Source organism: Cetorhinus maximus, chromosome 3, assembly GCF_964194155.1.
Source record: "Cetorhinus maximus chromosome 3, sCetMax3.hap1.1, whole genome shotgun sequence".
NCBI classification, from domain to species: Eukaryota; Metazoa; Chordata; class Chondrichthyes; order Lamniformes; family Cetorhinidae; genus Cetorhinus; species Cetorhinus maximus.
This window is the reverse complement of record NC_135881.1, coordinates 4,084,057-4,104,909: the sequence shown is the minus strand read 5'-3', so window position 1 is coordinate 4,104,909 and position 20,853 is coordinate 4,084,057. Positions and strand designations below refer to the sequence as shown.

The following is a 20,853-nucleotide window of genomic DNA, read 5'->3' as shown; positions in this document are numbered from 1 at the left end:
CTGTTGGTTCAAACGCCTAGGCTTTGATTCCATGGACACCAGCAAGACTGAGGCAACAGCGTTGTTTCTAAGCTACAAAGCATCTAAAAGAGGAGCCAATCACAAAGAAAATCACTGCTTGGGTTGGGTAAGGATGAGGAGCAATTCTGGTGAGGGTGGGAAAATCCAAAGGTCCTTTTTCTTGTGTACATGCATATGTATGTTTGTGCGTGTGGCATATGTATACACAGGCCACACACACAAACATACACACACATGTACACACACATAGCCATGAACTATTCCCAGAGCACATCCTTCTCTCAAGGCCTGGTCCATATTGATAACTGAGAGTGGCTCAGGATTGTGTGTGTGTATGTGTGTGTGTGTGGGTGGGTGGGTGTGTGTGCTTGTGGGTGGGTGTGTGTGTGTGTGTGTGTGGGTGGGTGTGTGTGTGTGTGTCTCGTGTCTCTTTGTCCCCACCTGTGTGTTTCTCACTGCATCTCTCTGTTTCCCTATCACTTATGTTTCTCTGTCTGTTTGTTTCTCCCTTGTGTGTTCTATCTGTCCCTCTGTCACTGTTTCTCTCTGTTAGTGTCTCTGTCTCTCTTTCTCTTTCTATCTGTGTCTATATGCCCTTCTCTATTTCTGTGTGTGTCTCTCTCTGTCTCTCTGTGTCTCTCTGTCACTATGTCTCCACGTGTGTGTCTGTCATTGTGTCTCTCTGTCACTGTCTCTTTTTGTATGTCTTTGTGTATATCTGTCTCTCTCTGTCTCTCTATCTTTCTCTGTTTCTCCCTCTCTCTCTCTCTGCACGGTGTATGTGTGCACGGTTATGTGTCTGGTTGCAAGTCTGACATGAATGGATATAGTGTGGGGGATCAATGGTGATTCTCATTAGCACTGACGTTGAAAGGTAGGTTGAAGTCTATGAAAGCAGGTCGCAGTGAAAGCTTCTGTCTCAGGCCAGACATCTCAGACACTTCACTCTAAAATAAGAATGAGAGACACTTCAGTGTGATTTGATTCAAATCAATCCTCTGCTCATATCAATCTCCTTAACTCGAGCTTAAACCCCCCCCCCCCACTGAATCGTAAGGGTTTACAGCGGAGAAGATGGCCCTTCGGCCCATCCTGTCAGCACTGTGACAGCTCTTCAACTGGAACTGAAATGATACAGGAGAGAAACGGGAACTCTGCTCTGGACAATGAGGAGCGATTACAGAAAGGGGAATTGTTCTCGCCAGAAAACAGATTTTAAAATTCCAAAGGGACTGGACAATGTCGACAATGATTGTCTCAGCCATTCGAGCACTGAAACCGGCCATGGCCTAAGCTGCATGAGGTAAACTCCAAACTAACCATCCAGTTGGCGCAGAGCTTTCTGAACCACAGCAGCAAAGTGACCAGCTCCCCCTGAACTACACTCACCACATGGCACCTCCTAAATAATCCATATAGTGGAGCCCAAATGTTATTTCCTGAAACGAAATGAATCTGCATTTGAATATATGAACACTATATTCTTTCATTGTCTCACAGGCTGACTACTCACTCACTGAAATATTGTTTCCACAGATTATTCTCAAATTCATCTATTTTATGCAAAAAAAAAAGTACTTCCTGACATCACCCCTGAGCGGCCTGGCCCTAATTTTAAGGTTCTACCCCCTTGTTCACCCCACCCCTCACACCCCCCCAACTAGAGGAAACAGTTTCTATTGAGCCAATCAAATCCTTTAGTGATCTGAAACACCTCCACTAGCTCAATCTCCTCAATCCTCTGTTCCTCTTCAGTCTCTTAGCCTCAGTTCCTCGACCCTCCTCAGTCCCTCAATCCTTCTCCCCTCCTCAGTGCCTCTACCCTCCTCAGTCCCTCAATCCTTCACCCCTCCTCAGTGCCTCGACCCTCCTCAGTCCCTCAATCCTTCTCCCCTCCTCAGTGCCTCTACCCTCCTCAGTCCCTCAATCCTTCACCCCTCCTCAGTGCCTCGACCCTCCTCAGTCCCTCAATCCTTCTCCCCTCCTCGGTGCCGCTACCCTCCTCAGTCCCTCAATCCTCCCCCTCCTCAGTGCCTCTACCCTCCTCAGTCCCTCAATCCTCCCCCTCCTCAGTGCCTCTACCCTCCTCAGTCCCTCAATCCTCCCCCTCCTCAGTGCCTCTACCCTCCTCAGTCCTTCTATTCTCCTCCCCTCCTCAGTGCCTCTACCCTCCTCAGTCCCTCAATCCTTCTCCCCTCCTCAGTGCCTCTACCCTCCTCAGTCCCTCAATCCTTCTCCCCTCCTCAGTGCCTCTACCCTCCTCAGTCCCTCAATCCTTCTCCTCTCCTCAGTGCCTCTACCCTCCTCAGTCCCTCAATCCTTCTCCCCTCCTCAGTGCCTCTACCCTCCTCAGTCCCTCAATCCTCCCCCTCCTCAGTGCCTCTACCCTCCTCAGTCCCTCAATCCTCCCCCTCCTCAGTGCCTCTACCCTCCTCAGTCCTTCTATTCTCCTCCCCTCCTCAGTGCCTCGACCCTCCTCAGTCCCTCAATCCTTCTCCCCTCCTCAGTGCCTCTACCCTCCTCAGTCCCTCAATCCTTCTCCCCTCCTCAGTGCCTCGACCCTCCTCAGTCCTTCTATCCTTCTCCCCTCCTCAGTCCCTCTACCCTCCTCAGTCCCTCAATCCTTCTCCCCTCCTCAGTGCCTCGACCCTCCTCAGTCCCTCAATCCTTCATCCCTCCTCAGTGCCTCGACCTTCCTCAGTCCCTCAATCCTCCCCCCCTCAGTGCCTTGACCCTCCTCAGTCCCTCAATCCTCCCCCCCTCAGTGCCTTGACCCCACATGATCTGTGAGGAATTTCAAACATTAATCATGTGGCACAGAGGAGGCCGTTTAGCAAAGTGAGCTTCTCTGAAAGACCGGTCCAATTCATCCCACTTCCCTGCCCTCCAATCGCCCAATCCCTGGTCACCCCCAAGAACTCTTTGCATCACTAGTCCAGTGACATAACCACGTCTCCACCATCTCCCAGAGGGGAGAATGATTGGCACAATCTCCTCGACAAAGGTTTGGGGCTCGATTTTCACCCATTCAAAACCCATCCACTTTGCCAGTTTTAAAATAGGAGTAAATTGGAATCAAAGATTGGCGGGCAAAACTGTAACAGAACAATTTTATTTCTCTTTATTCTTTCATGGGAAGTGGGTGTCACTGTGAGCATTTGTTGCCCATCAGCTGAGTGGCTTGATAGAGGACATTTCAGAGTCAATTACATTGCTTTGGGTCTGTAGGCCAGACCAGGTAAGGATGGTAGATTTCCTTCCCTCAAGGGCATTAATGAACCAGATGGGCTTTTACAACAATTAACAATGGCTATTATTACTAGGCCTAGCTTTTAATTCCAAATTTATTAATTGAATTTAAATTTCATAAGCTGCTATGGTGGGATTTGAACCTTTGTCTCCAGAGCATTAGCCTGGATCCCTGAGTTATTAGGCCCAATGACATTACCACTACACCACCAGCTCCCCGCTCAATGAGCTGTCTTTAAAGAGATGGTTGAGGTACACTTGATGTACATTCCCACTAGGTGGAAAGGTAGGTTAAACAAATCTAGAACTTACTGGATAATGAAATTAAAATGAAGCAGAAAAAGGGGATGTATGACAAATGTCAGGTGGATAATACAAGTCAGAACTAGGCTGAGTATAGATGGTTCAGACCCAGTGCAATGGGATTGGCAATGGGATATGGGGCTCCTCGAAAAGGAGGTGGTCACTACCCAGACTGGGATCTCCCCCAGGCCCTTGTTCTTGGTGAAACTCCATCCCACATTTACCCAGCAAGATAAGAAAACAGATCTTACCGTGGTCCGAGTCATGATGGTCCGATTTCTGTACATCTGCTGGGAAACAAAGAAAACTTCCTGAGTGTCTGTCGCCGGGGATGTGTCTGACCATCTGTCTCAGAGTCCGTCCCGGCTTGTCTGTCCCTCAGTGTCAGTCCCTCAGAGTCAGTCCTTCAGAGTCAGTCCCTCAGTGTCAGTCCCTCAGAGTCAGTCCCTCAGAGTCAGTCCCTCAGTGTCAGTCCCTCAGTGTCAGTCCCTCAGTATCAGTCCCTCAGAGTCAGTCCCTCAGAGTCAGTCCCTCAGTGTCAGTCCCTCAGTGTCAGTCCCTCAGAGTCAGTCCTTCAGAGTCAGTCCTTCAGTGTCAGTCCCTCAGAGTCAGTCCCTCAGAGTCAGTCCCTCAGTGTCAGTCCCTCAGTGTCAGTCCCTCAGTATCAGTCCCTCAGAGTCAGTCCCTCAGAGTCAGTCCCTCAGAGTCAGTCCCTCAGTGTCAGTCCCTCAGAGTCAGTCCTTCAGTGTCAGTCCTTCAGTGTCAGTCCCTCAGAGTCAGTCCTTCAGAGTCAGTCCTTCAGAGTCAGTCCCTCAGTGTCAGTCCCTCAGAGTCAGTCCCTCAGTGTCAGTCCTTCAGAGTCAGTCCTTCAGTGTCAGTCCCTCAGTGTCAGTCCCTCAGAGTCAGTCCCTCAGTGTCAGTCCTTCAGAGTCAGTCCTTCAGTGTCAGTCCCTCAGTGTCAGTCCCTCAGAGTCAGTCCCTCAGTGTCAGTCCTTCAGAGTCAGTCCTTCAGTGTCAGTCCTTCAGTGTCAGTCCTTCAGTGTCAGTCCTTCAGAGTCAGTCCCTCAGTGTCAGTCCTTCAGTGTCAGTCCCTCAGAGTCAGTCCCTCAGAGTCAGTCCTTCAGTGTCAGTCCTTCAGTGTCAGTCCTTCAGAGTCAGTCCCTCAGTGTCAGTCCCTCAGAGTCAGTCCCTCAGAGTCAGTCCTTCAGTGTCAGTCCTTCAGTGTCAGTCCTTCAGAGTCAGTCCCTCAGTGTCAGTCCTTCAGAGTCAGTCCCTCAGAGTCAGTCCCTCAGTGTCAGTCCCTCAGTGTCAGTCCCTCAGAGTCAGTCCCTCAGAGTCAGTCCCTCAGAGTCAGTCCCTCAGAGTCAGTCCCTGTGTCAGTCCCTCAGAGTCAGTCCTTCAGAGTCAGTCCTTCAGAGTCAGTCCCGCAGTGTCAGTCCCTCAGAGTCAGTCTCTCAGTGTCAGTCCCCGAGTGTCATACAAACATACGAATTAGGAGTGGGAGTAGGCCACCTCCCCCTTGAGCCTGCTCCGCCATTCGGTAAGATCATGACTGATCTGATTGTAACCTCAACCCCACATTTCCAATTGTCCCTGATAACTTTTCACCCCCTTGATTACCAAGGAGCTACCTACCTCTGCCTTAAAAATATTCAAAGACCGTTTCCACTGCCTCTTGAGGAAGAGAGTTCCAAAGACTCATGACACTCAGAAAGAAAAAAATTCTCCTCATCTCTGTCTTAAATGGGCGATTCCTTATTTTTAAACAGTGACCCCTAGTTCTAGATTCTCCCACAAGAGGAGACATCCTCTCCACATCCACCCTGTCAAGACTGTTCAGGGTCAATCAAGTCACCTTTTACTCTTCTAAACTCTAGCGGATACAAGCCTAGCCTGTCCAACCTTTCCTCATAAGACAACCCACCCATTCCTGGTATTAGTCCAGTAAAGCTTCTCTGAACTGCTTCCAACGCATTGACATCCTTCCTTAAATGAGGAGACCAATAATGTACCCATACAGTATTCCAGAAGGAGGGAGGTTTTCTTCAGTTGTACAGGGCACTGGTGAGGCCTATAATCCTGATCTGGAATTGCTCTAGCTGCTTACACTTTTTGCAGACCTGTTTGTCCTGGATCACGTTATTGCCCAGGATCACCCACATTCCACAGCTGCAACATAATACCTGTCCTGCCATTGTTAGTTATGTTATTTAGGAATTTAATTTAATTACTTTCTTAATTAACTTAGAATAGTTCCTTGTATACTACAATTTACTGTGCTTATTAACTTTTTTCTAATTCATTCATGGATGCGGGTGTTGCTAGCTAGGCCAGTAGCAGTGATGTCCTAGACTTGAGATGACTGACCTCCAACAACCACAATCATCTACCTTTGTACTAGATATGACTCCAACCAGTGGAGAGCTTTCCCCCCCTGATTCCCATTGGCTCCAGTTTTGCTAGGGCTCCTTGATGCCACACTCGGTCAAATGCAGCCTTGATGTCAAGGGCAGTCACTCTCACCTCACCTCAGGAGTTCAGCTCTTTTGTCCATGTTTGAACCAAGGCTGTGATGAGGTCAGAAGTTGAGTGGCCCTGGCGGAACCCAAACTGAGAGCCAGTGAGCAGGTTATTGCTAAGCAAGTGTCACTTGATGGCCCTGTTGACCCCTTCCATCACTTTACTGGTGATTGAGAGTAGACTGATTGGCCAAGGTAATTGGCCAGGTTGGATTTGTCCTGATTTTTGTATGGGACATACCTGGACAATTTTCCATATTGCCAGGTAGACGCCAGAGTTGTAGCTGTACTCGAACAGCTTGGCTGGGGGTGTGGTATGTTTTGGAGCATAAGGCTTCAGTACTATTGCCGGAATATTATCAGGTCCCACAGCCTTTGCAGTATCCAGTGCCTTCAACCATTTCTTGATATCACGCGGAGTGAATTGAATTGGTTGAAGACTGGTATCTGTGATGCTGGGGACCTCCGGAAGAGACCGAGATGGATCATCCACTCGGCACTTCTGGCTGAAGATTGTTGCAAATGCTTCAGCCTTAACTTTTGTACTAATGTGCTGGGCTCCTCCATAATTGAGGATGGGGGTATTTGTGGAGCTTCCTCCTCCAGTGATTTGTTTAACTGTCCACCACCAATCACGACTGGATGTGACAGGACTTAGATCTGATCAGTTGACCATAAGTCGACCATAAGACCATAAGACGTAGGAGCAGAAGCAGGCCTTTTGGCCAATCAAGTCTGCTCTGCCATTCAATGAGATCGTGGCTGATCTGATAATCTTCAATTCCACTTTCCTGCATTTTCCCCATAACTCTTGATTCCTTTACTGATTAAAATCTGTCTATCTCAGCCTTGAATATACTTATCGACCCAGCCTCTACAGCCCTCTGCAGTAAAGAATTCCACAGATTCACTACCCTCTGAGAGAAGAAATTGCTCCTCATCTCTGTTTTAAATGGACGACCCCTTACCCTGAGATTATGCCCTCTGGTCCTAGACTCTCCCACAAGGGGAAACAACCTCTCAGCATCTACCCTGTCAAGCCCCCTAAAAATCTTATATGTTTCAATAAGGTCGCCTCTCATTCTTCTAAACTCCAATGAGTACAGGCCCAACTTACTCAACCTCTCCTCATAAGAAAATCCCTCCATACCTGGGATCAACCTAATGAACCTTCTCTGGACTGCCTCCAATGCCAGTATACCTTTCCTTAGATAAAGGGACCAAAACTGTTCACAGTATTCTAGGTGTGGTTTAACTAATGCCTTGTATAGTTTTACAAGACTTCCCTATTTTTATGCTCCATTCCGTTTGAAATAAAGTCCAACATTCCATTTGCCTTCCCTATTACCTGTTGAACTTGTGTGCTAGCCCTTTGTGATTCATGCACGAGGACCCCAAATCCCTCTGTGCTGCAGCTTTCTGCAGCCTTTCTCCATTTAAATAATATTCAGCTCCTCTATTCCTGCCAAAGTTCATAACCTCACATTTTCCTACATTATATTCCATCTGCCAAGTTTTTGCCCACTCACTTAACCTGTCTATATCCCTCTGCAGACTCTTTATGTTGTGGAATCGCTTAATCAGAATCGCTCGAATCTGTCTATCACTTGCTGCTTATGCTGTTTGGCACACAAGTAGTCCTGTGTTATAGCTTCACTAGGTTCACACCTCATTTTTAGGTATGCCTGGTGCTGCTCCTAGCATGCTCTCCTGCACTCTTCATTGAACCAGGCTTGGTGGTAATGGTAGAGTGGGGGATATGCTGGGTCATGAGATTACTGATTGTGTTTGAGTACAATTCTGCTGCTGCTGGTGGCTCACAGCGCCTCATGGGTGCCCAGTCTTGAGTTGCTGGATCTGTTCAAAATCTATCGCATTTAGCACGGTGGTAGTGCCACACAACACGATGGAGGGTATCCTCAATGTGAAGACAGGACATCTGCAGCATCTGCAGCAGGCAGGTTGGTGAGATGAGGTCAAGTATGTTTTTCCCTCTTATTGGTTCCCTCACCACCTGCCACAGACCCAGTCCAGCAGCTATGTCCTTTAGGACTCAGCCAGCTCGGTCAGTAGTGGTGCTACTGAGCCACTCTTGGTGATGGACATTGAAGTCCCCCACCCAGGGTACATTCTGCGTCTTTTCCACTCTCAGTGCTTCCTCCAACTGGCGTTTAACATGGAGGAGCACTGATTCATCAGCTGAGGGAGGGCGGTACATGGTAATCAGCAGGAGGTTTCCTTGCCCATGTTTGACCTGATGCCATGACACTTCATGGGGGCTGGAGTCGATGTTGAGGACTCCCAGGGCAACTCCCTCCTTACTGTATACCACTGTGCCGCCACCTCTGCTGGGTCTGTCCTGCTGGTGGGACAGGACATACCCAGGGATGGTGATGGTGGAGTCTGGGACATTATCTGTAAGGTATGATTCTGTGAGGATGACTATGTCAGGCTGTTGTTTGACTAGTCTGTGAGACAGTTCTCCTAATTTTGGCACAAGCCCCCAAATGTTAGTAGGGAGGGCTTTGCAGGTACTTTGCTAGTACCACCTGCAAATAAGTTATACATTTTTAATTCCTAATTGAAATGAATACTTAGTCCTTCAGAGTCAATCTCCTGGAGTCAATCCCTCAATGTCTGTCCCTGTCCTTTGTGTCCGAGATCTATCCAAGCGTGTGTCCCTGGGTGTCTAGGAGCCCCCCATCATCCTGTGCTCCATCCTCCATTCCCATTCCCCCTGCCTCTCAACATCTTTGCCCTCACAGTTCCATCCCTTTCGCTCACAGTTTCTCTCCCAAATCCCCATCATTTATGTGTGAGCTCTAACATCAAGTGCTGTAAGGCTGGTGGGCCACAGGAGACATCAGAGCCAAGCTCATCCACTGACAAGCCCATTTAGCAAGAGGCCATGGACAGTGAGGTGGAAGACCTCAAGTGCTGAACTTCACTGAGAGCCAATTAGAACAAAGTCAGAAACAGGGCAAGTTCCCCCAGAGCAGGGAGTGACTCTGAACATTCCTGGTGTCTGCAGTCAGCCAGTGTGATATATCAGGGGTGGGGGAACTTCACGATCATTTCAAATAATTGTTCAACATGCTGTAGATTGCAGCCCAGACATCTCCTGATACTCACAGCGTTTGCCAGAATTTGCAGATCTTACACGTCTCCCAGGTGCTGAAAGCCAATACAAGAATGGAATAAGTTTTAACGTCTACAATCCCACTCTCTATTTTTTCTGAGTACATTTCCCGCTTTTCTCAAATTCCATTTTTGCTTCTCGGCCTGGCATCTAGTCAGGTGCCCACCCCCCTCAGGAACATCTGTGCCCATACCTCCAGGTTGCCAACCCCTCCAGGATTCTCCAGGACATGACTGGGGTCAACCCAGGAGAAAAACCATCGGGACAATTCAGAAAAGAAATCTTTGAAGACCTTTGTCTATTGGTTACAAAAGCTCTGGTGATGGGAAGAAGAACAGGCTGAGTCATAGATTCATTACAGAACAGAAAGAGGCCATTCAGTCCATTGAATCTATGCTGGTTCTCTGTGGAGCAATCCAGTCAATCCCTCCCCCACCCCCCGCCTGCTTGTTCCCCGAAGCCCAGCAGGTTTTTTTCCTTCAAGAGCCCATCCCATTTCCTTCTGAAATCCTGGATTGTTTTCCACTTCCACCATCCTAGTAGGCAGCGAGTTCCAGGTCATCACCACTCGCTATGTAAACTAGTTCTTCCCCATCTTCCTCCCTACATCTCACGCCCAAGACCGTAAATCGGTGCCCATCATGGTCTTTGTACCATCAGCTGAGAGGAACAGTTTTCCTCATCTACCTTGTCTAAACCTGTCAAAATCTCGTACACCTCTGTCAAATCCCCCCTCAATCTCCTCTGCTCCAAGGAGAGCAACCCCAACTTCTCCAACTTAACCTCACAGCTCAATTCCTCCATCCCTGGAACCATTCTGGTAAATCTCCTCTACACCCTCTCCAGGACCCACCCATCCTTCCTAAACTGTGGTGACCAAAACTGAATCATCCAATCAGGTGACGACGAAGCTGTTTGCTCCCTCGTTGGCTCTGGAAGGCGGTTGCCTCGGAAGAGGGATGCGTCAGCTCAGCCAATGGGAGGAGTTTGGGGGCGGGGCAGCTGGAAGGAGATGGTCATGTGATGAAACCTGCAGGAATAGGTCCAAGTTGGCAACCCCTACCCTGGAGTCCATCACCAGAATGTGCTAGACAACGTCCAAGGTGCGACAGGTTCCTGTGAGAAACTTGAGCTACATGGAGAGACTGGTGAACTGGAATTGTTCTCCTAGGAGCAGAGAAGGTTAATGGGAAGATTTGATGGAGGTGTTCAAAATCATGAAGTGTTTTGATAGGGTAAATAAGGAGAAACTGTTTCCGGTGGCAGGATGATCAGTAACCAGAGGGACACAGATTGAAGATAATTGACAAAAAGCCAGGGGCAGCTGAGAAATATTTTTACGCAGCGTATTGTTGTGACCTGGAATGTGTAGCCTGAATGAGTGGTTGAAGCAGATTGAATAATAAGCTGCGAAACCGACTGGGGTAGATAATTGATACAGGGAGAGAACAAGGTGTGGGGTTAAATTGGGTAGCTATTTAAAGAGGTAGTACGGGCAAGATGGGATGAATGGCCTCTGTATGAGGGAACGGAGTTAAATCTTTCATTGACCACCCTGGTGTCACTAGACACCCCCCCCTTTTGGAGAAGTGTGAAGTGATTCATTTTGGTAGGAAGAACATGGAGAGACAATATAACAAAGGACACAGTTTTAAAGGGGGAGCAGAGGGACCTGGGTGTATATGTGCATAAATCATTGAAGGTGGCAGGACAGGTTGAGAAAGTGGTTAAGAAAGCATACAGTATCTTGGGTTTTATTAACAGGGGCAAAGAGTACAAGAACCAGGATGAATAAACTTGTATAAAACACTGGCTTAGCCTCAGCTAGCATACTGTGTCCAGTTCTGGGTGGCACACTTTAGGAAGAATGTGAAGGAATTGGGGAAAAGATTCATGAGAATGGTTCCAGGGATGAGGAACTTCAGTTACGAAGATAGATTGGAGAAGCTGGGACTGTTTTCCTCAGAGAAGAGGCTGAGGAGATTTGATAGAGGTATTCAAAATCATGAGGGGTCTGGACAGAGTAGATAGAAATCCTTCCCATTATGGAACCAAGAACCAAAAGGTGCCGATTTAAGATGATTGGCGAAAGAACAAAGGCAACATGAGGAAAAACCTCTTTACGCAGCGAATGGTTAGGATCTGCAATGTGCTGCCTGAGAGTGTGGGGAAGGCAAGTTTAATGCTAGCTTTCAAAAGGGAATTGGGCAAATTATCAGGAGAAAATTGTGCTGGGCTAGGGGGAAAAGGTGGGGTAGTGGGACATATATGAACATACAAACAAGGAGCAGGAGTAGGCCATTCAGCCCCTCGAGCCTGCTCCACCATTTAACAAGATCATGGCTGATCTGATCTGATCTGGATGAGGAGAGATCCTCTCGATGAGGGCCAGCACAGTCAGAGTGGGCTGCATGGCCTCCTGTGCTGTCACCGTTCTAGGATAACAACTGGTTCAGGCAGCCTGACGCAATTTAACCCCTTTGCCAGTGTTGCCGACAATCCAGAGGGACAAGCAAGAAGAAAAAAAATACAAGATTACGTTTCCTACCTAACAGAAAATCGCCATAGTCATAAAGGCTGGAGAAGCTACCTGTTACAGAGAGGAGACAAAAGTGAAAAGAGACATCACAGGGAATCCCACACTCCCCGACCTTCACAACGCCCTCACCCCAACAAAGTGTCTTATCACTCAGCTCAATACTGGACAGATGTTCAGAGGCCAACTCATTTTCCTTCATCCACAGAACATCTGACAGCACACAGGAGCCTCTCCGACACCACACGGACAGGGACTGAGTGAATCAGTCAGTGAGTTGCTTCATCAAGCAGGTACATTTATTTTACATCAAATTATTTTCAAATTAAAATAATAAAACAACCCTTACCTTCATCGAGAGAATGGGAATCTGGCGAGGAGACTAAGGGAAAAGAAAAAAATTCTTGAGTGTTTTCCCCTCAAAACTGTCACCTTGAGTATCTCAGAGTCATTTACGGTAAAGAAGGAAACTGTTCAAGTCCTTGCCAGCCCTTGGTTGAGCAGTCCAATCAATTCCCCTCTCCCACTCTCTCCCCAGAGTCCTGCAAGTTTATAAGTGCCCATCCAATTTCCACCAGCCTCATGGGCTGTGAGTTCCAGACCATGACCACTCGCTGTGTAAAAAAGTTTTTCCTCACATCCCCACTAAATCCCTTGCCCAAAACCTTAAATCCGCTTCCTCTAGTGCTTGTACCATCAGCTAGTGGGAGGAGTTTTTTTTTGTCTACCTGTAGAATCACAGATTACAGCACAGAAGGAGGCTATTCAGTCCATCGTGACTGTGCCAACTCTCGGCAGGAGTGATTCATCTAGTGCCATTCCCCCACCTTCTCCCCGTAAACCTGCACATTCTTCCTTTTCAAGTAATAATCGAATTCCCATTTGAATGCCTCGGTTGAATCTGTCCCTACCATACTCTCAGGCAGATCCTAACCACTTGCTGGGTGAAAAAGTTTTTCCTCATGTCGTCTTTGCTTCTTTTGCCAATTACCAACCAATTAACTCTGGTCTCAATCCTTTCACCAATGGGAACAGTTTCTCCCTATCTACTCTGTCCCTCATGATTTTGAACATCTCGATCAAAACCTCCTTTCAACCTTCTCTTCTGCAAGGAGAACAGTCCCAGTTTGACAAATCTATCTACGTAACTGAAGTTCCTCATCCCTGGAACTATACTTGTCAATCTTTTCTGCATTCTCTCTAATGCCCTCACATCCTTCCTTATCCAAACCTGTCATAATCTTGTACAGCTCTATCAAATCTTCCCTTAATCTCCTTCACCTTCACTCCGAGGAGAACTAGCCCAGCTTCTCCAGCCTAACCTTGTAGCTGAAATCGCCCATTCCTGGAACCCTTCTTGTAAATCTCCTCCTTACCCTCTCAATGACCCCCACATCCTTCCTAAAGTGTGGTGACCAGAACAATACTCCAGTTGGGGCCTAACCAGAATTTTATAACAGTTCAGCATAACTTTCCTGCTTTTGTACTCAATGCCTCTATTCACGGGTCCCAAGATCCCGTATGCCTTGCTGACTGTGCTCTCAGTATGTTCTGCCACCTTCAAAGATTTATACACCTCGATGATCTAATCTTGAGAATCTGTGTCCCTGAGTAAAGTCTTATTTCAGAGCAGAGGGGCGGAGCCCAGGTTGGATGGTTCTCGTCCTTAACCCAAGGCACTGAGGCCAAATGCACCCAAGGTGACACTGCGCAGGAACTGGTTTTCAGCCTTGGTGCTGGGGGATTGCAGAGGGTGACGCACCTACCCAATGAGATACTGGGCCGGGGGGAAACCTTTAAATACGCTCCCTGGATTGCAGAAAAATACTTACAGCCACCGACAGATCGATCGTGTCTGGAATGACCTGAAATCAAATGGAGATTTCATGATAATATGACATTCCTTTCTCCCAGTTTTATCTTGTGGTGATTTTGTTTTGGCAGCTACAAGCTGCCCCACCCCCCAACCGGAAACATTTTCTCTGCGTCGACCTGGTCACATCTTTCATAGTTTTAAAGACCCCTGTCAGGTCACCCCTCAGTCTTCCCCTAGAGAAATGAGTTCCAGTCTGTTCTCCACAAAGACACTCGCTCACCATGAAACTCAGCGGGAGAGCAATAGAAACAAATGAAAGAGAAACACTCACTTCCCCAGGGATCCGATGATTTTCTGGAGTGCATTTTCCCTGTGGGGGCAGAGAGAAGAGATGAGAGTTTCCCAATAGCCTGAATATGGCCAGAATCTGGTGTCAACTCCTCACCCCCTCCATTTCCCCACTATGGGGGGGTGGAGCGGCTCAGGTGAGGAGGGCAGGTGAGGTGGGGTAACCAGTAGTTATAGAGTGGGGGGAAGTTGGGAGGACAACTAAGCATGATTATAGACTAATGTTGCCCCTTTCCTGCCACAGTCTCGTCTGATTTGGGGGTGGGACAAAGGGGGGAAATTCAGCCCCCTAATCTCACAAAAAACCTGAAAGCAACCCAGTCAGGGATGAGGAAATGTGAAATGTCAGTAAGAGCTGAGACCTGGAGAGAGAGAGAGAGAGAGAGACAGAGAGAGAGGAAGGAGGAGAGAGAGAGAGAGGAGAGAGACAGAGGGAGACAAAGAGAGAGTGAAGGAGAGAGAGAGGGAGGGAGAGAGACAGACAGAGAAGGACTGAGAAAGAGATCAAGAGAGAGAGAGAGAAAGAGTGAGAGAGGAACAGACAGAGAGGGAGTGAGAGAGAGAGAGACAGAGAAAGAGTGAGAAAGATCAAGCGAGACAGAGACAGAAAGAGTGAGAGAGGAACAGACAGAGAGGGAGAGAGAGAGACAGAGAAAGAGTGAGAAAGATCAAGAGAGAGAGACAGAGAGAGAGAGAAAAAGAGGGTGAGAGTGTCCCGACTCACTGGGGATAGTGCGCTGTAATATCAGCCCCACTGTTCCCTGAGCCACGACAAATGTGAAATGTTTGACCAAACCACCAGATTTCCCCAATTCTACCTAACTGTTTAATTTAGGTTAACAGAATACGAGCACCAGGTTTGTAAATTTAATAAGTAAATAACTGTTTATTGAACAAATTGTCTTTAACTAGTCACAAAAGAAAGAAATATGAACTGCTAACTTCTAACACTATAACTTAAACTCTACCCCTTCTTAAATCCCTATACACACAGACACAGACACACAGACAGACAGACACACAGACACACACACACACACACAGACACAAGACACACAAAACATGGACTTTAAGGGTGTTAGTTCAGTAACACCAATCCGGAGTACGGGATTAGATGGGTTGATTTTAATTGATGTCTTCCCAAATTCATTGCAATTTGTTGTTGATTATACGAGGTGGTCTCCCAGCACTGTGTTCCAGTCTGTGGTTCACTGGTTGAAAAAACTTGCTTTTCAATGTCTCTACTGGTGATTTTTCCCCCTTTCCTCTTGAGTTTTCAGAGAAAGCAGGTTACAGAGGTGTGAGGGATATCCAGCTAGCTACTATGGCAGAATTGCTGGAATCTTAAAAACACAGGAGAGAGAGGTTTCAGGTCTCCCCTCTTTGTAGGCCAGGAGCTGTTCTGCCTGCACTGTTACCACACAAAACCCTGGTCACTTGGTCAGGAGCCAATTAAAATACTGTCGTTAGGCAGTTACCCCTAGTCCAGAACTCCTTTCCGGTAACATCCTGTTCTCTTATGGCACCCTTTGTTCCAGGATAGCAACGTTATAGATATTCCTCATCCTGTTCCAGTGAACATGTCTTTCAACTGCAGCCATTGTAGTTTTTTAAAGCCACAGTTCAATTTTAAAGCCGCAGTTCCAAGAAAATGAAAAAAAAATAGGCTATTTGCAAGAGTGAGAGAGAGAGGGAGAGAGAGGGAGGGAGAGATTGAGAGAGAGAGAGAGAGAGAGACAGACAGACAGACAGAGAAAGAGCAAGAAAGAGATTGAGAGAGAGACAGAGAGAGAGACAAAAGAGAGTGAGAGAAAGAGAGTGAGAAAGAGGGACAGGCAGAGAGAGATAGAGAGAGAAAGAGAGACAGGCAGATAGACAAAGAGTGAGAAAGTGATCGAGAGAGAGAGACAGAGAGAGAGAAAATAAGAATGAGAGAGAGAAAGAGAGAGAGGAATAGACAGAGAGAGTGAGAAAGAGAGATCAAGAGAGTGAGAGAGAGGGACACAGAGAGAGAGACAGAAGAAGAGAGTGAGAGAAAGAGAGTGAGAAAGAGGGACAGGCAGAGAGAGACAGAGTGAGAGAGAGAAAGAGTGAGAGAGAGATCAAGGGAGGGAGAGAGACACAGAGAGAGAGAGAGAGAGTGAGAGAGAGGGACACAGAGAGCGAGAAAGAGAGCGAGAAGGGGCATTGAATCACAGTAGGTAAACAAGGGCAGGGGTTTAGACTAATATAAACTGGGGTGAGATGTCGATAGAGAACAGCAAGAGGGGGAATATAAGAAAGAGAGTGAGAGAGAGAGACAGAGAGAGAGAGACAGAAAGAGAGAGAGACAGACTTACAGACAAAGAGCAAAAAAGAGATTGAGAGAGAGACAGAGAGAGAGACAAAAGAAGAGAGTGAGAGAAAGAGAGCGCCTTTCAAGACCTCAGGGTATCCCAAAATATTTTACAGCCAATGAAATGCTTTTGGAAATGTTGTAATGTAGGAAATGTGGCAACAATTTGTGCACAGCAAGCTCCCACAAACAGCAGTGTGATAATGACCAGACAATCTGTTTTTTTGTGATGTTGATTGAGGGATGAATATAGGCCAGGACTTCGGGGATAATGCCCCTGTGGTTCTTCAAAATAATGCCATAGGATTGTTTGTGTCCACCAGAGCGGGCAGATGGAGCCTTGGTTTTAACATCTTCTCCAAAAGACGGCACCTCCGACAGTACAGCACTCCCTCAGTACCGCACTGGAGCTGCTGAAATCCTGGAGTAGAACCTGAAGCTGGAACCTTGTGAACCAGAGGTGAGGGTGCTACCAAACTGATCCACAGAGCACTAGTGTGGGCTGGCCTCATTCACTAACTGGGGAGACAGTGGTGGAGCGGTAATGTCACCAGCCGAGGAAACCAGAGGCCCAGGCTAATGCTCAGGGGACATGGGATCAAATCCCACCGTGACAGCTGGGGGAATTTAAATTCAATTAGTAACTAAAATCTGCAATTGAAAACTAGTCTCAGTAATGGTGACCATGAAGCTATCAAGGATTGTTGTGAAAAACCCATCTGGTTCACTAATGTCCTTCAGGGAAGGGAATCCGCTGTGCTTACTTGGTCTGGTCTACATCTAACTCCAGAACCACAGCAATGGAGCTGACTCTTAACTGCCCTCTGAAAAGGTATGGCAATCCACTCAGTTCAAGGGAAATTAGGGATGGGTGACCTTGCCAGTGATGCCCACATCCCATGAAGAATTTTTGAAAAATGGAGTCATTCTGTTACCTCTTCCTGCAGCAGTCAGCCAGGATCCCAGTAAAACCAGCAGAACACAGCAGAGGACGGACCTATAAAACAACACCTTCATTAGCAAACACAGCAGAATCTAACAGGAGGAGGCTAGCTTGTGCTGATTCTTTTAAAGAACAATACAATTTTCCAATTTCTCCTTTATACTCTATAAAATTCGCTCAATCAAAACCCTTCATGATTGTGAACACCTCTATTGAATCTTCTCAAAGGAGAACAATCCCAGCTTTTCCTGTCTCTCCACATTAACTGAACTCTCCCATCCTTGGAAGCACCCTAGTCTCCTCTGCACTCTCTCCAAGACCTGGACATCCTTCCTGAAGTGTGGTGCTCAGAATTGGACAAAATACTCCAGTTGAGGCCGAAGTAGTGTTTATAAAGGTTCACCATACCCTCCTTGTTCTTACACTCTTATTATTAAAGCCCAGGATACCTTATTAACTGTGCTGGCAACTTGCGCTCTCTACTTCAATGATTTATGTACGTGTACCCCTCAGTCCCTCTGCTATTGCAACCCGCTTTGGAATTATATTCTTTATTTTATATTGTCTCTCTGCATTTTTCCTACCAAAATGATTCACTTCACACTTTGCTGCTTTAAATTTCATCTGTAAATTGTCGGCCCGTTCCACCAGCCTGCCCATGTCCTTTTGAAGTTCTACATGACCCTCCTCATGGACCACAATGTGTCTAAGTTTTTGCATTATCTGGAAATTTTGAAATTGTGCTCTGTCCTCCCTAGGCTAGGTCATTAATATAGATCAGGCTAAGAAAGACTCTTAATCCCAACCCTTGGAGACCTCCACTACAAACCTTCCTCCAGGCAGAAAAACAACCAATCACCACAACTCTCTGTTTTCTGTCACTCAGCCAATTTTGTATCCCTGTTGCTGCCGTCCCTTTTATTCTATGGGCTTCAACATTGCTGACAAAACTGCTTTGAGCCATTCTATCAAACACTTTATGGAAGTCCATGTACATGATATCAACTGCATTACCCTCATCAACCCTCACTGTTACCTCATCAAACAACACAAGTTAGTTAAACATGATTTGCCCTTAACAAACTGATCATTAATTAATCCACAATTGTCCAAGTGACTGATTATTTTGTTGCGGATTATCATTTCGGAAAGCTTTCCCACCATCGAGGTTAAACTGAGTGGCTCGTAGTTCCTGGGCTTGTCCCAACAACCCTTTCTTGAATAGGAATGTAACGTTTGTAATTCGCTCGTCCTTGGCACCACCTTTGAGTCTGAAATTATGGCCTGTGCCCCCACAATTTCCACCCTTACTTCCCTCAGTATCCTTGGATACATCTCGTCTGCCTTATCAACAGCCAGCCTAACCAATACCTCCTCTTTTTAGTCTATCCAGTATCTCAACTCCCTCCTCTTTCACTATGACTCAAGCAGCATCTTCTTCCTTGGTGAAGAGAGAAGCAAAGTACCTCAGCCACTCCCTCTGCCTCCCTGTGCAAATCCTCTTTTAGGTTCTTAATCAGCCCCACTCCTCCTTTTGCCACTCCTATAGCCAAATAAAAAGCAAAGAAGACTTTTGGATTCTCTTTTATGTTAACTGCCAGCCTCTTCTCATACTCTGTCTTTACTTCTCTTTTTTTTTTTAACACTTCCTCTCTGAACTTTCTATATTCAGCCTGGTTCTCAAATGCATTATCAACTTGACATCTATTGTACGCATCCCTTTTATTGCTTCAGCTAACTCGCAATCTCTCCTATGACCCAGGAAGCTCTGGGTTTGTTTGCCCGACCTTTCCCTCCCTTGGGAATGCACCTCGATTGCACCCAAACTGAAAGGCAGCCCATTGTTCAATCACAGCTTTGCCTGCTGATTTTTGATTCCAATTTACCTGGGCCAGATCCATCCTTACCTGAAGGCCGCTAATACTTACCTAGACAGCATGATGAGACTCAGAGTAAGTCTGCAAGCAAGAGGCAATATCTGAACTGGAGACTTCCTTCAGGACTGGAAAATGTAGCGTCCCGGACCGTCTTTATAATCTGAATAACACCAGTAACTTGTGTGCCAACTCACATGGGGTAGCCTGATGCCAGTTAATATCAGAGCGCTGATGGACAGAGTGTTGGATTACATTGCAGCACACTCACAATCCATCAAAACAAAGTATCTGAAAGGAGGTTTTTTCATCATATGGTGCAAAATGAGCCGCAGTTTGATTACAGATTTCTGTGTCAGGAGATTATGTGCATTGCTGCAATTATACGGCTAGTATCAGGTTACAGACAAGAATTTCAGCAAAAGCAGGTGGCTACAAATATTGACCTAAATCAGCTGAGGACCAAATACCCAGCACTCATCAGGCAAGTCTCCGTGTTGTTTATGTGATCTGCTCATTGGCTGCTGCATTTACCAATTTAACAACAGTTACTATATGTCTCATTGGCTGCAATTCACTTCGGGACATCCCGAGGTGCTGGAAAGTGATAGAGCAATGTAACTTCCTTCTTTAGCAATTAAAGTAAGGAAGACTTCCGCTTATATAGCACCTTTCATGACCGCAGGATGTCTCAAGGAGCTTAAAAATCTCAAAGTACCTACACCACATGGGCTGCAGCGGTTCAAGAAGGCAGCTCACCACCACTATCTTCTCAAGGGAAATTAGGGATGGGCAATAAATGCTGATCCCCAGCCAGCGATGCCCACATCCTGTGAATGAAGAAGAAAAAAAAAAATGACCTTGAATTAATTGGTCCTCCACTGTAAGTTTGGTTAGGCCAGTCCATGTCCAAATGCAGCAAGACCTGGACAATATCCAGGTTTGGGCTGACAAGTGGCAAGTAACATTCATGCCACACAAGTGTCAGGCAATGACAATTTCCAACAAGAGAGAATCTAACCATCGCCCCTTGATGCTCAATGGCATTACCATCACTGAATCCTCCATTATCAACATCCTGGGGGTTACCATTGACCAGAAACTAGCCATATAAATGCTGTGGCTACAACAGCAGGTCAGAGGCTAGGAATTGTGTGACGAGTAACTCACCTCCTGACTCCCCGGGTCAAGGAGGCAGCTCACCACCACCTTCTCAGAGGCAACTAGAGATGAGCAATAAATGCTGGCCCAGCCAGCGAAGCCCACGTCCCATATGAAGATTAAAGTCCCTCTTGATTACTAGATCGTCCTTGTTACATGTACTTCTAATTTGTTGAACATACTCAGCCCAACATTACAGCTGCAACTTTCTGCCCTTCGTTGTTTCTGAGCTCCATCCAAACTGATTCAAAATCTGGATCTTCCAAGCTAATATCCTTTCTCTCTTGTTTCTTTGTTCAATGGTGGGGTGAGTAGCCTTCTTGGAACGCTACAGTCCATGTGGTGTAGGTGCACCCACTGTGCTGTTAGGAAGGGACTTCCAGGATTTTGACCCAGCGACAGTGAAGGAACGGCGATATAGTTCGAAGTCAGGATGGTGAGTGGCTTGGAGGGGAACTTACAGGTGATGGTGTTCCCATGCGGCTGCTGCCCTTGTCCTTCTAGGTGGCAGCGGTCATGGGGTTTGGAAGGTGCTGTCGAAGGAACATGACCAGAGAGAAAAATCATGGGCCCTGGTGCTTCTCCTCTTTCCAGACTCCTTATTCCCCA

At 46.9% G+C, this 20,853-nt stretch overlaps 1 protein-coding gene across 2 annotated transcripts; it reads right to left on the bottom strand.

Moving 5' to 3' along the window:
* Positions 1-535: 535 nt before the first annotated feature.
* LOC144675369 (uncharacterized) lies at positions 536-19,224 on the bottom strand. Of its 2 annotated transcripts, XM_078536198.1 has the most exons (9): positions 19,138-19,224; positions 17,202-17,263; positions 13,915-13,953; positions 13,600-13,632; positions 12,117-12,149; positions 11,780-11,821; positions 9,225-9,266; positions 3,825-3,863; positions 536-968 (listed from the first exon to the last, which is right to left on the bottom strand). In XM_078536198.1, the coding sequence occupies exons 1-9, from the start codon at positions 19,146-19,148 to the stop codon at positions 964-966; spliced, it is 306 nt and encodes a 101-aa protein (XP_078392324.1). In that variant the 5' UTR covers positions 19,149-19,224; the 3' UTR covers positions 536-963. The 2 variants fall into 2 exon arrangements, with proteins under 2 accessions (XP_078392324.1, XP_078392326.1); XM_078536200.1 differs by lacking the exon at positions 13,915-13,953.
* Between the last annotated feature and the right edge of the window lie 1,629 nt (positions 19,225-20,853).

Bases quoted from the DNA above. Each gene is read 5' to 3' on its own strand.
- LOC144675369 (XM_078536198.1), bottom strand. The intron at 13,954-17,201 runs GTAACAGAATGA...CTGCCCCCACAG, and splicing joins GCTGACTGCTGCAGGAAGAG to GGAAAATGCACTCCAGAAAA. The intron at 3,864-9,224 runs GTGAGTATCAGG...TTTGTTTCCCAG, and splicing joins TGCAAATTCTGGCAAACGCT to CAGATGTACAGAAATCGGAC.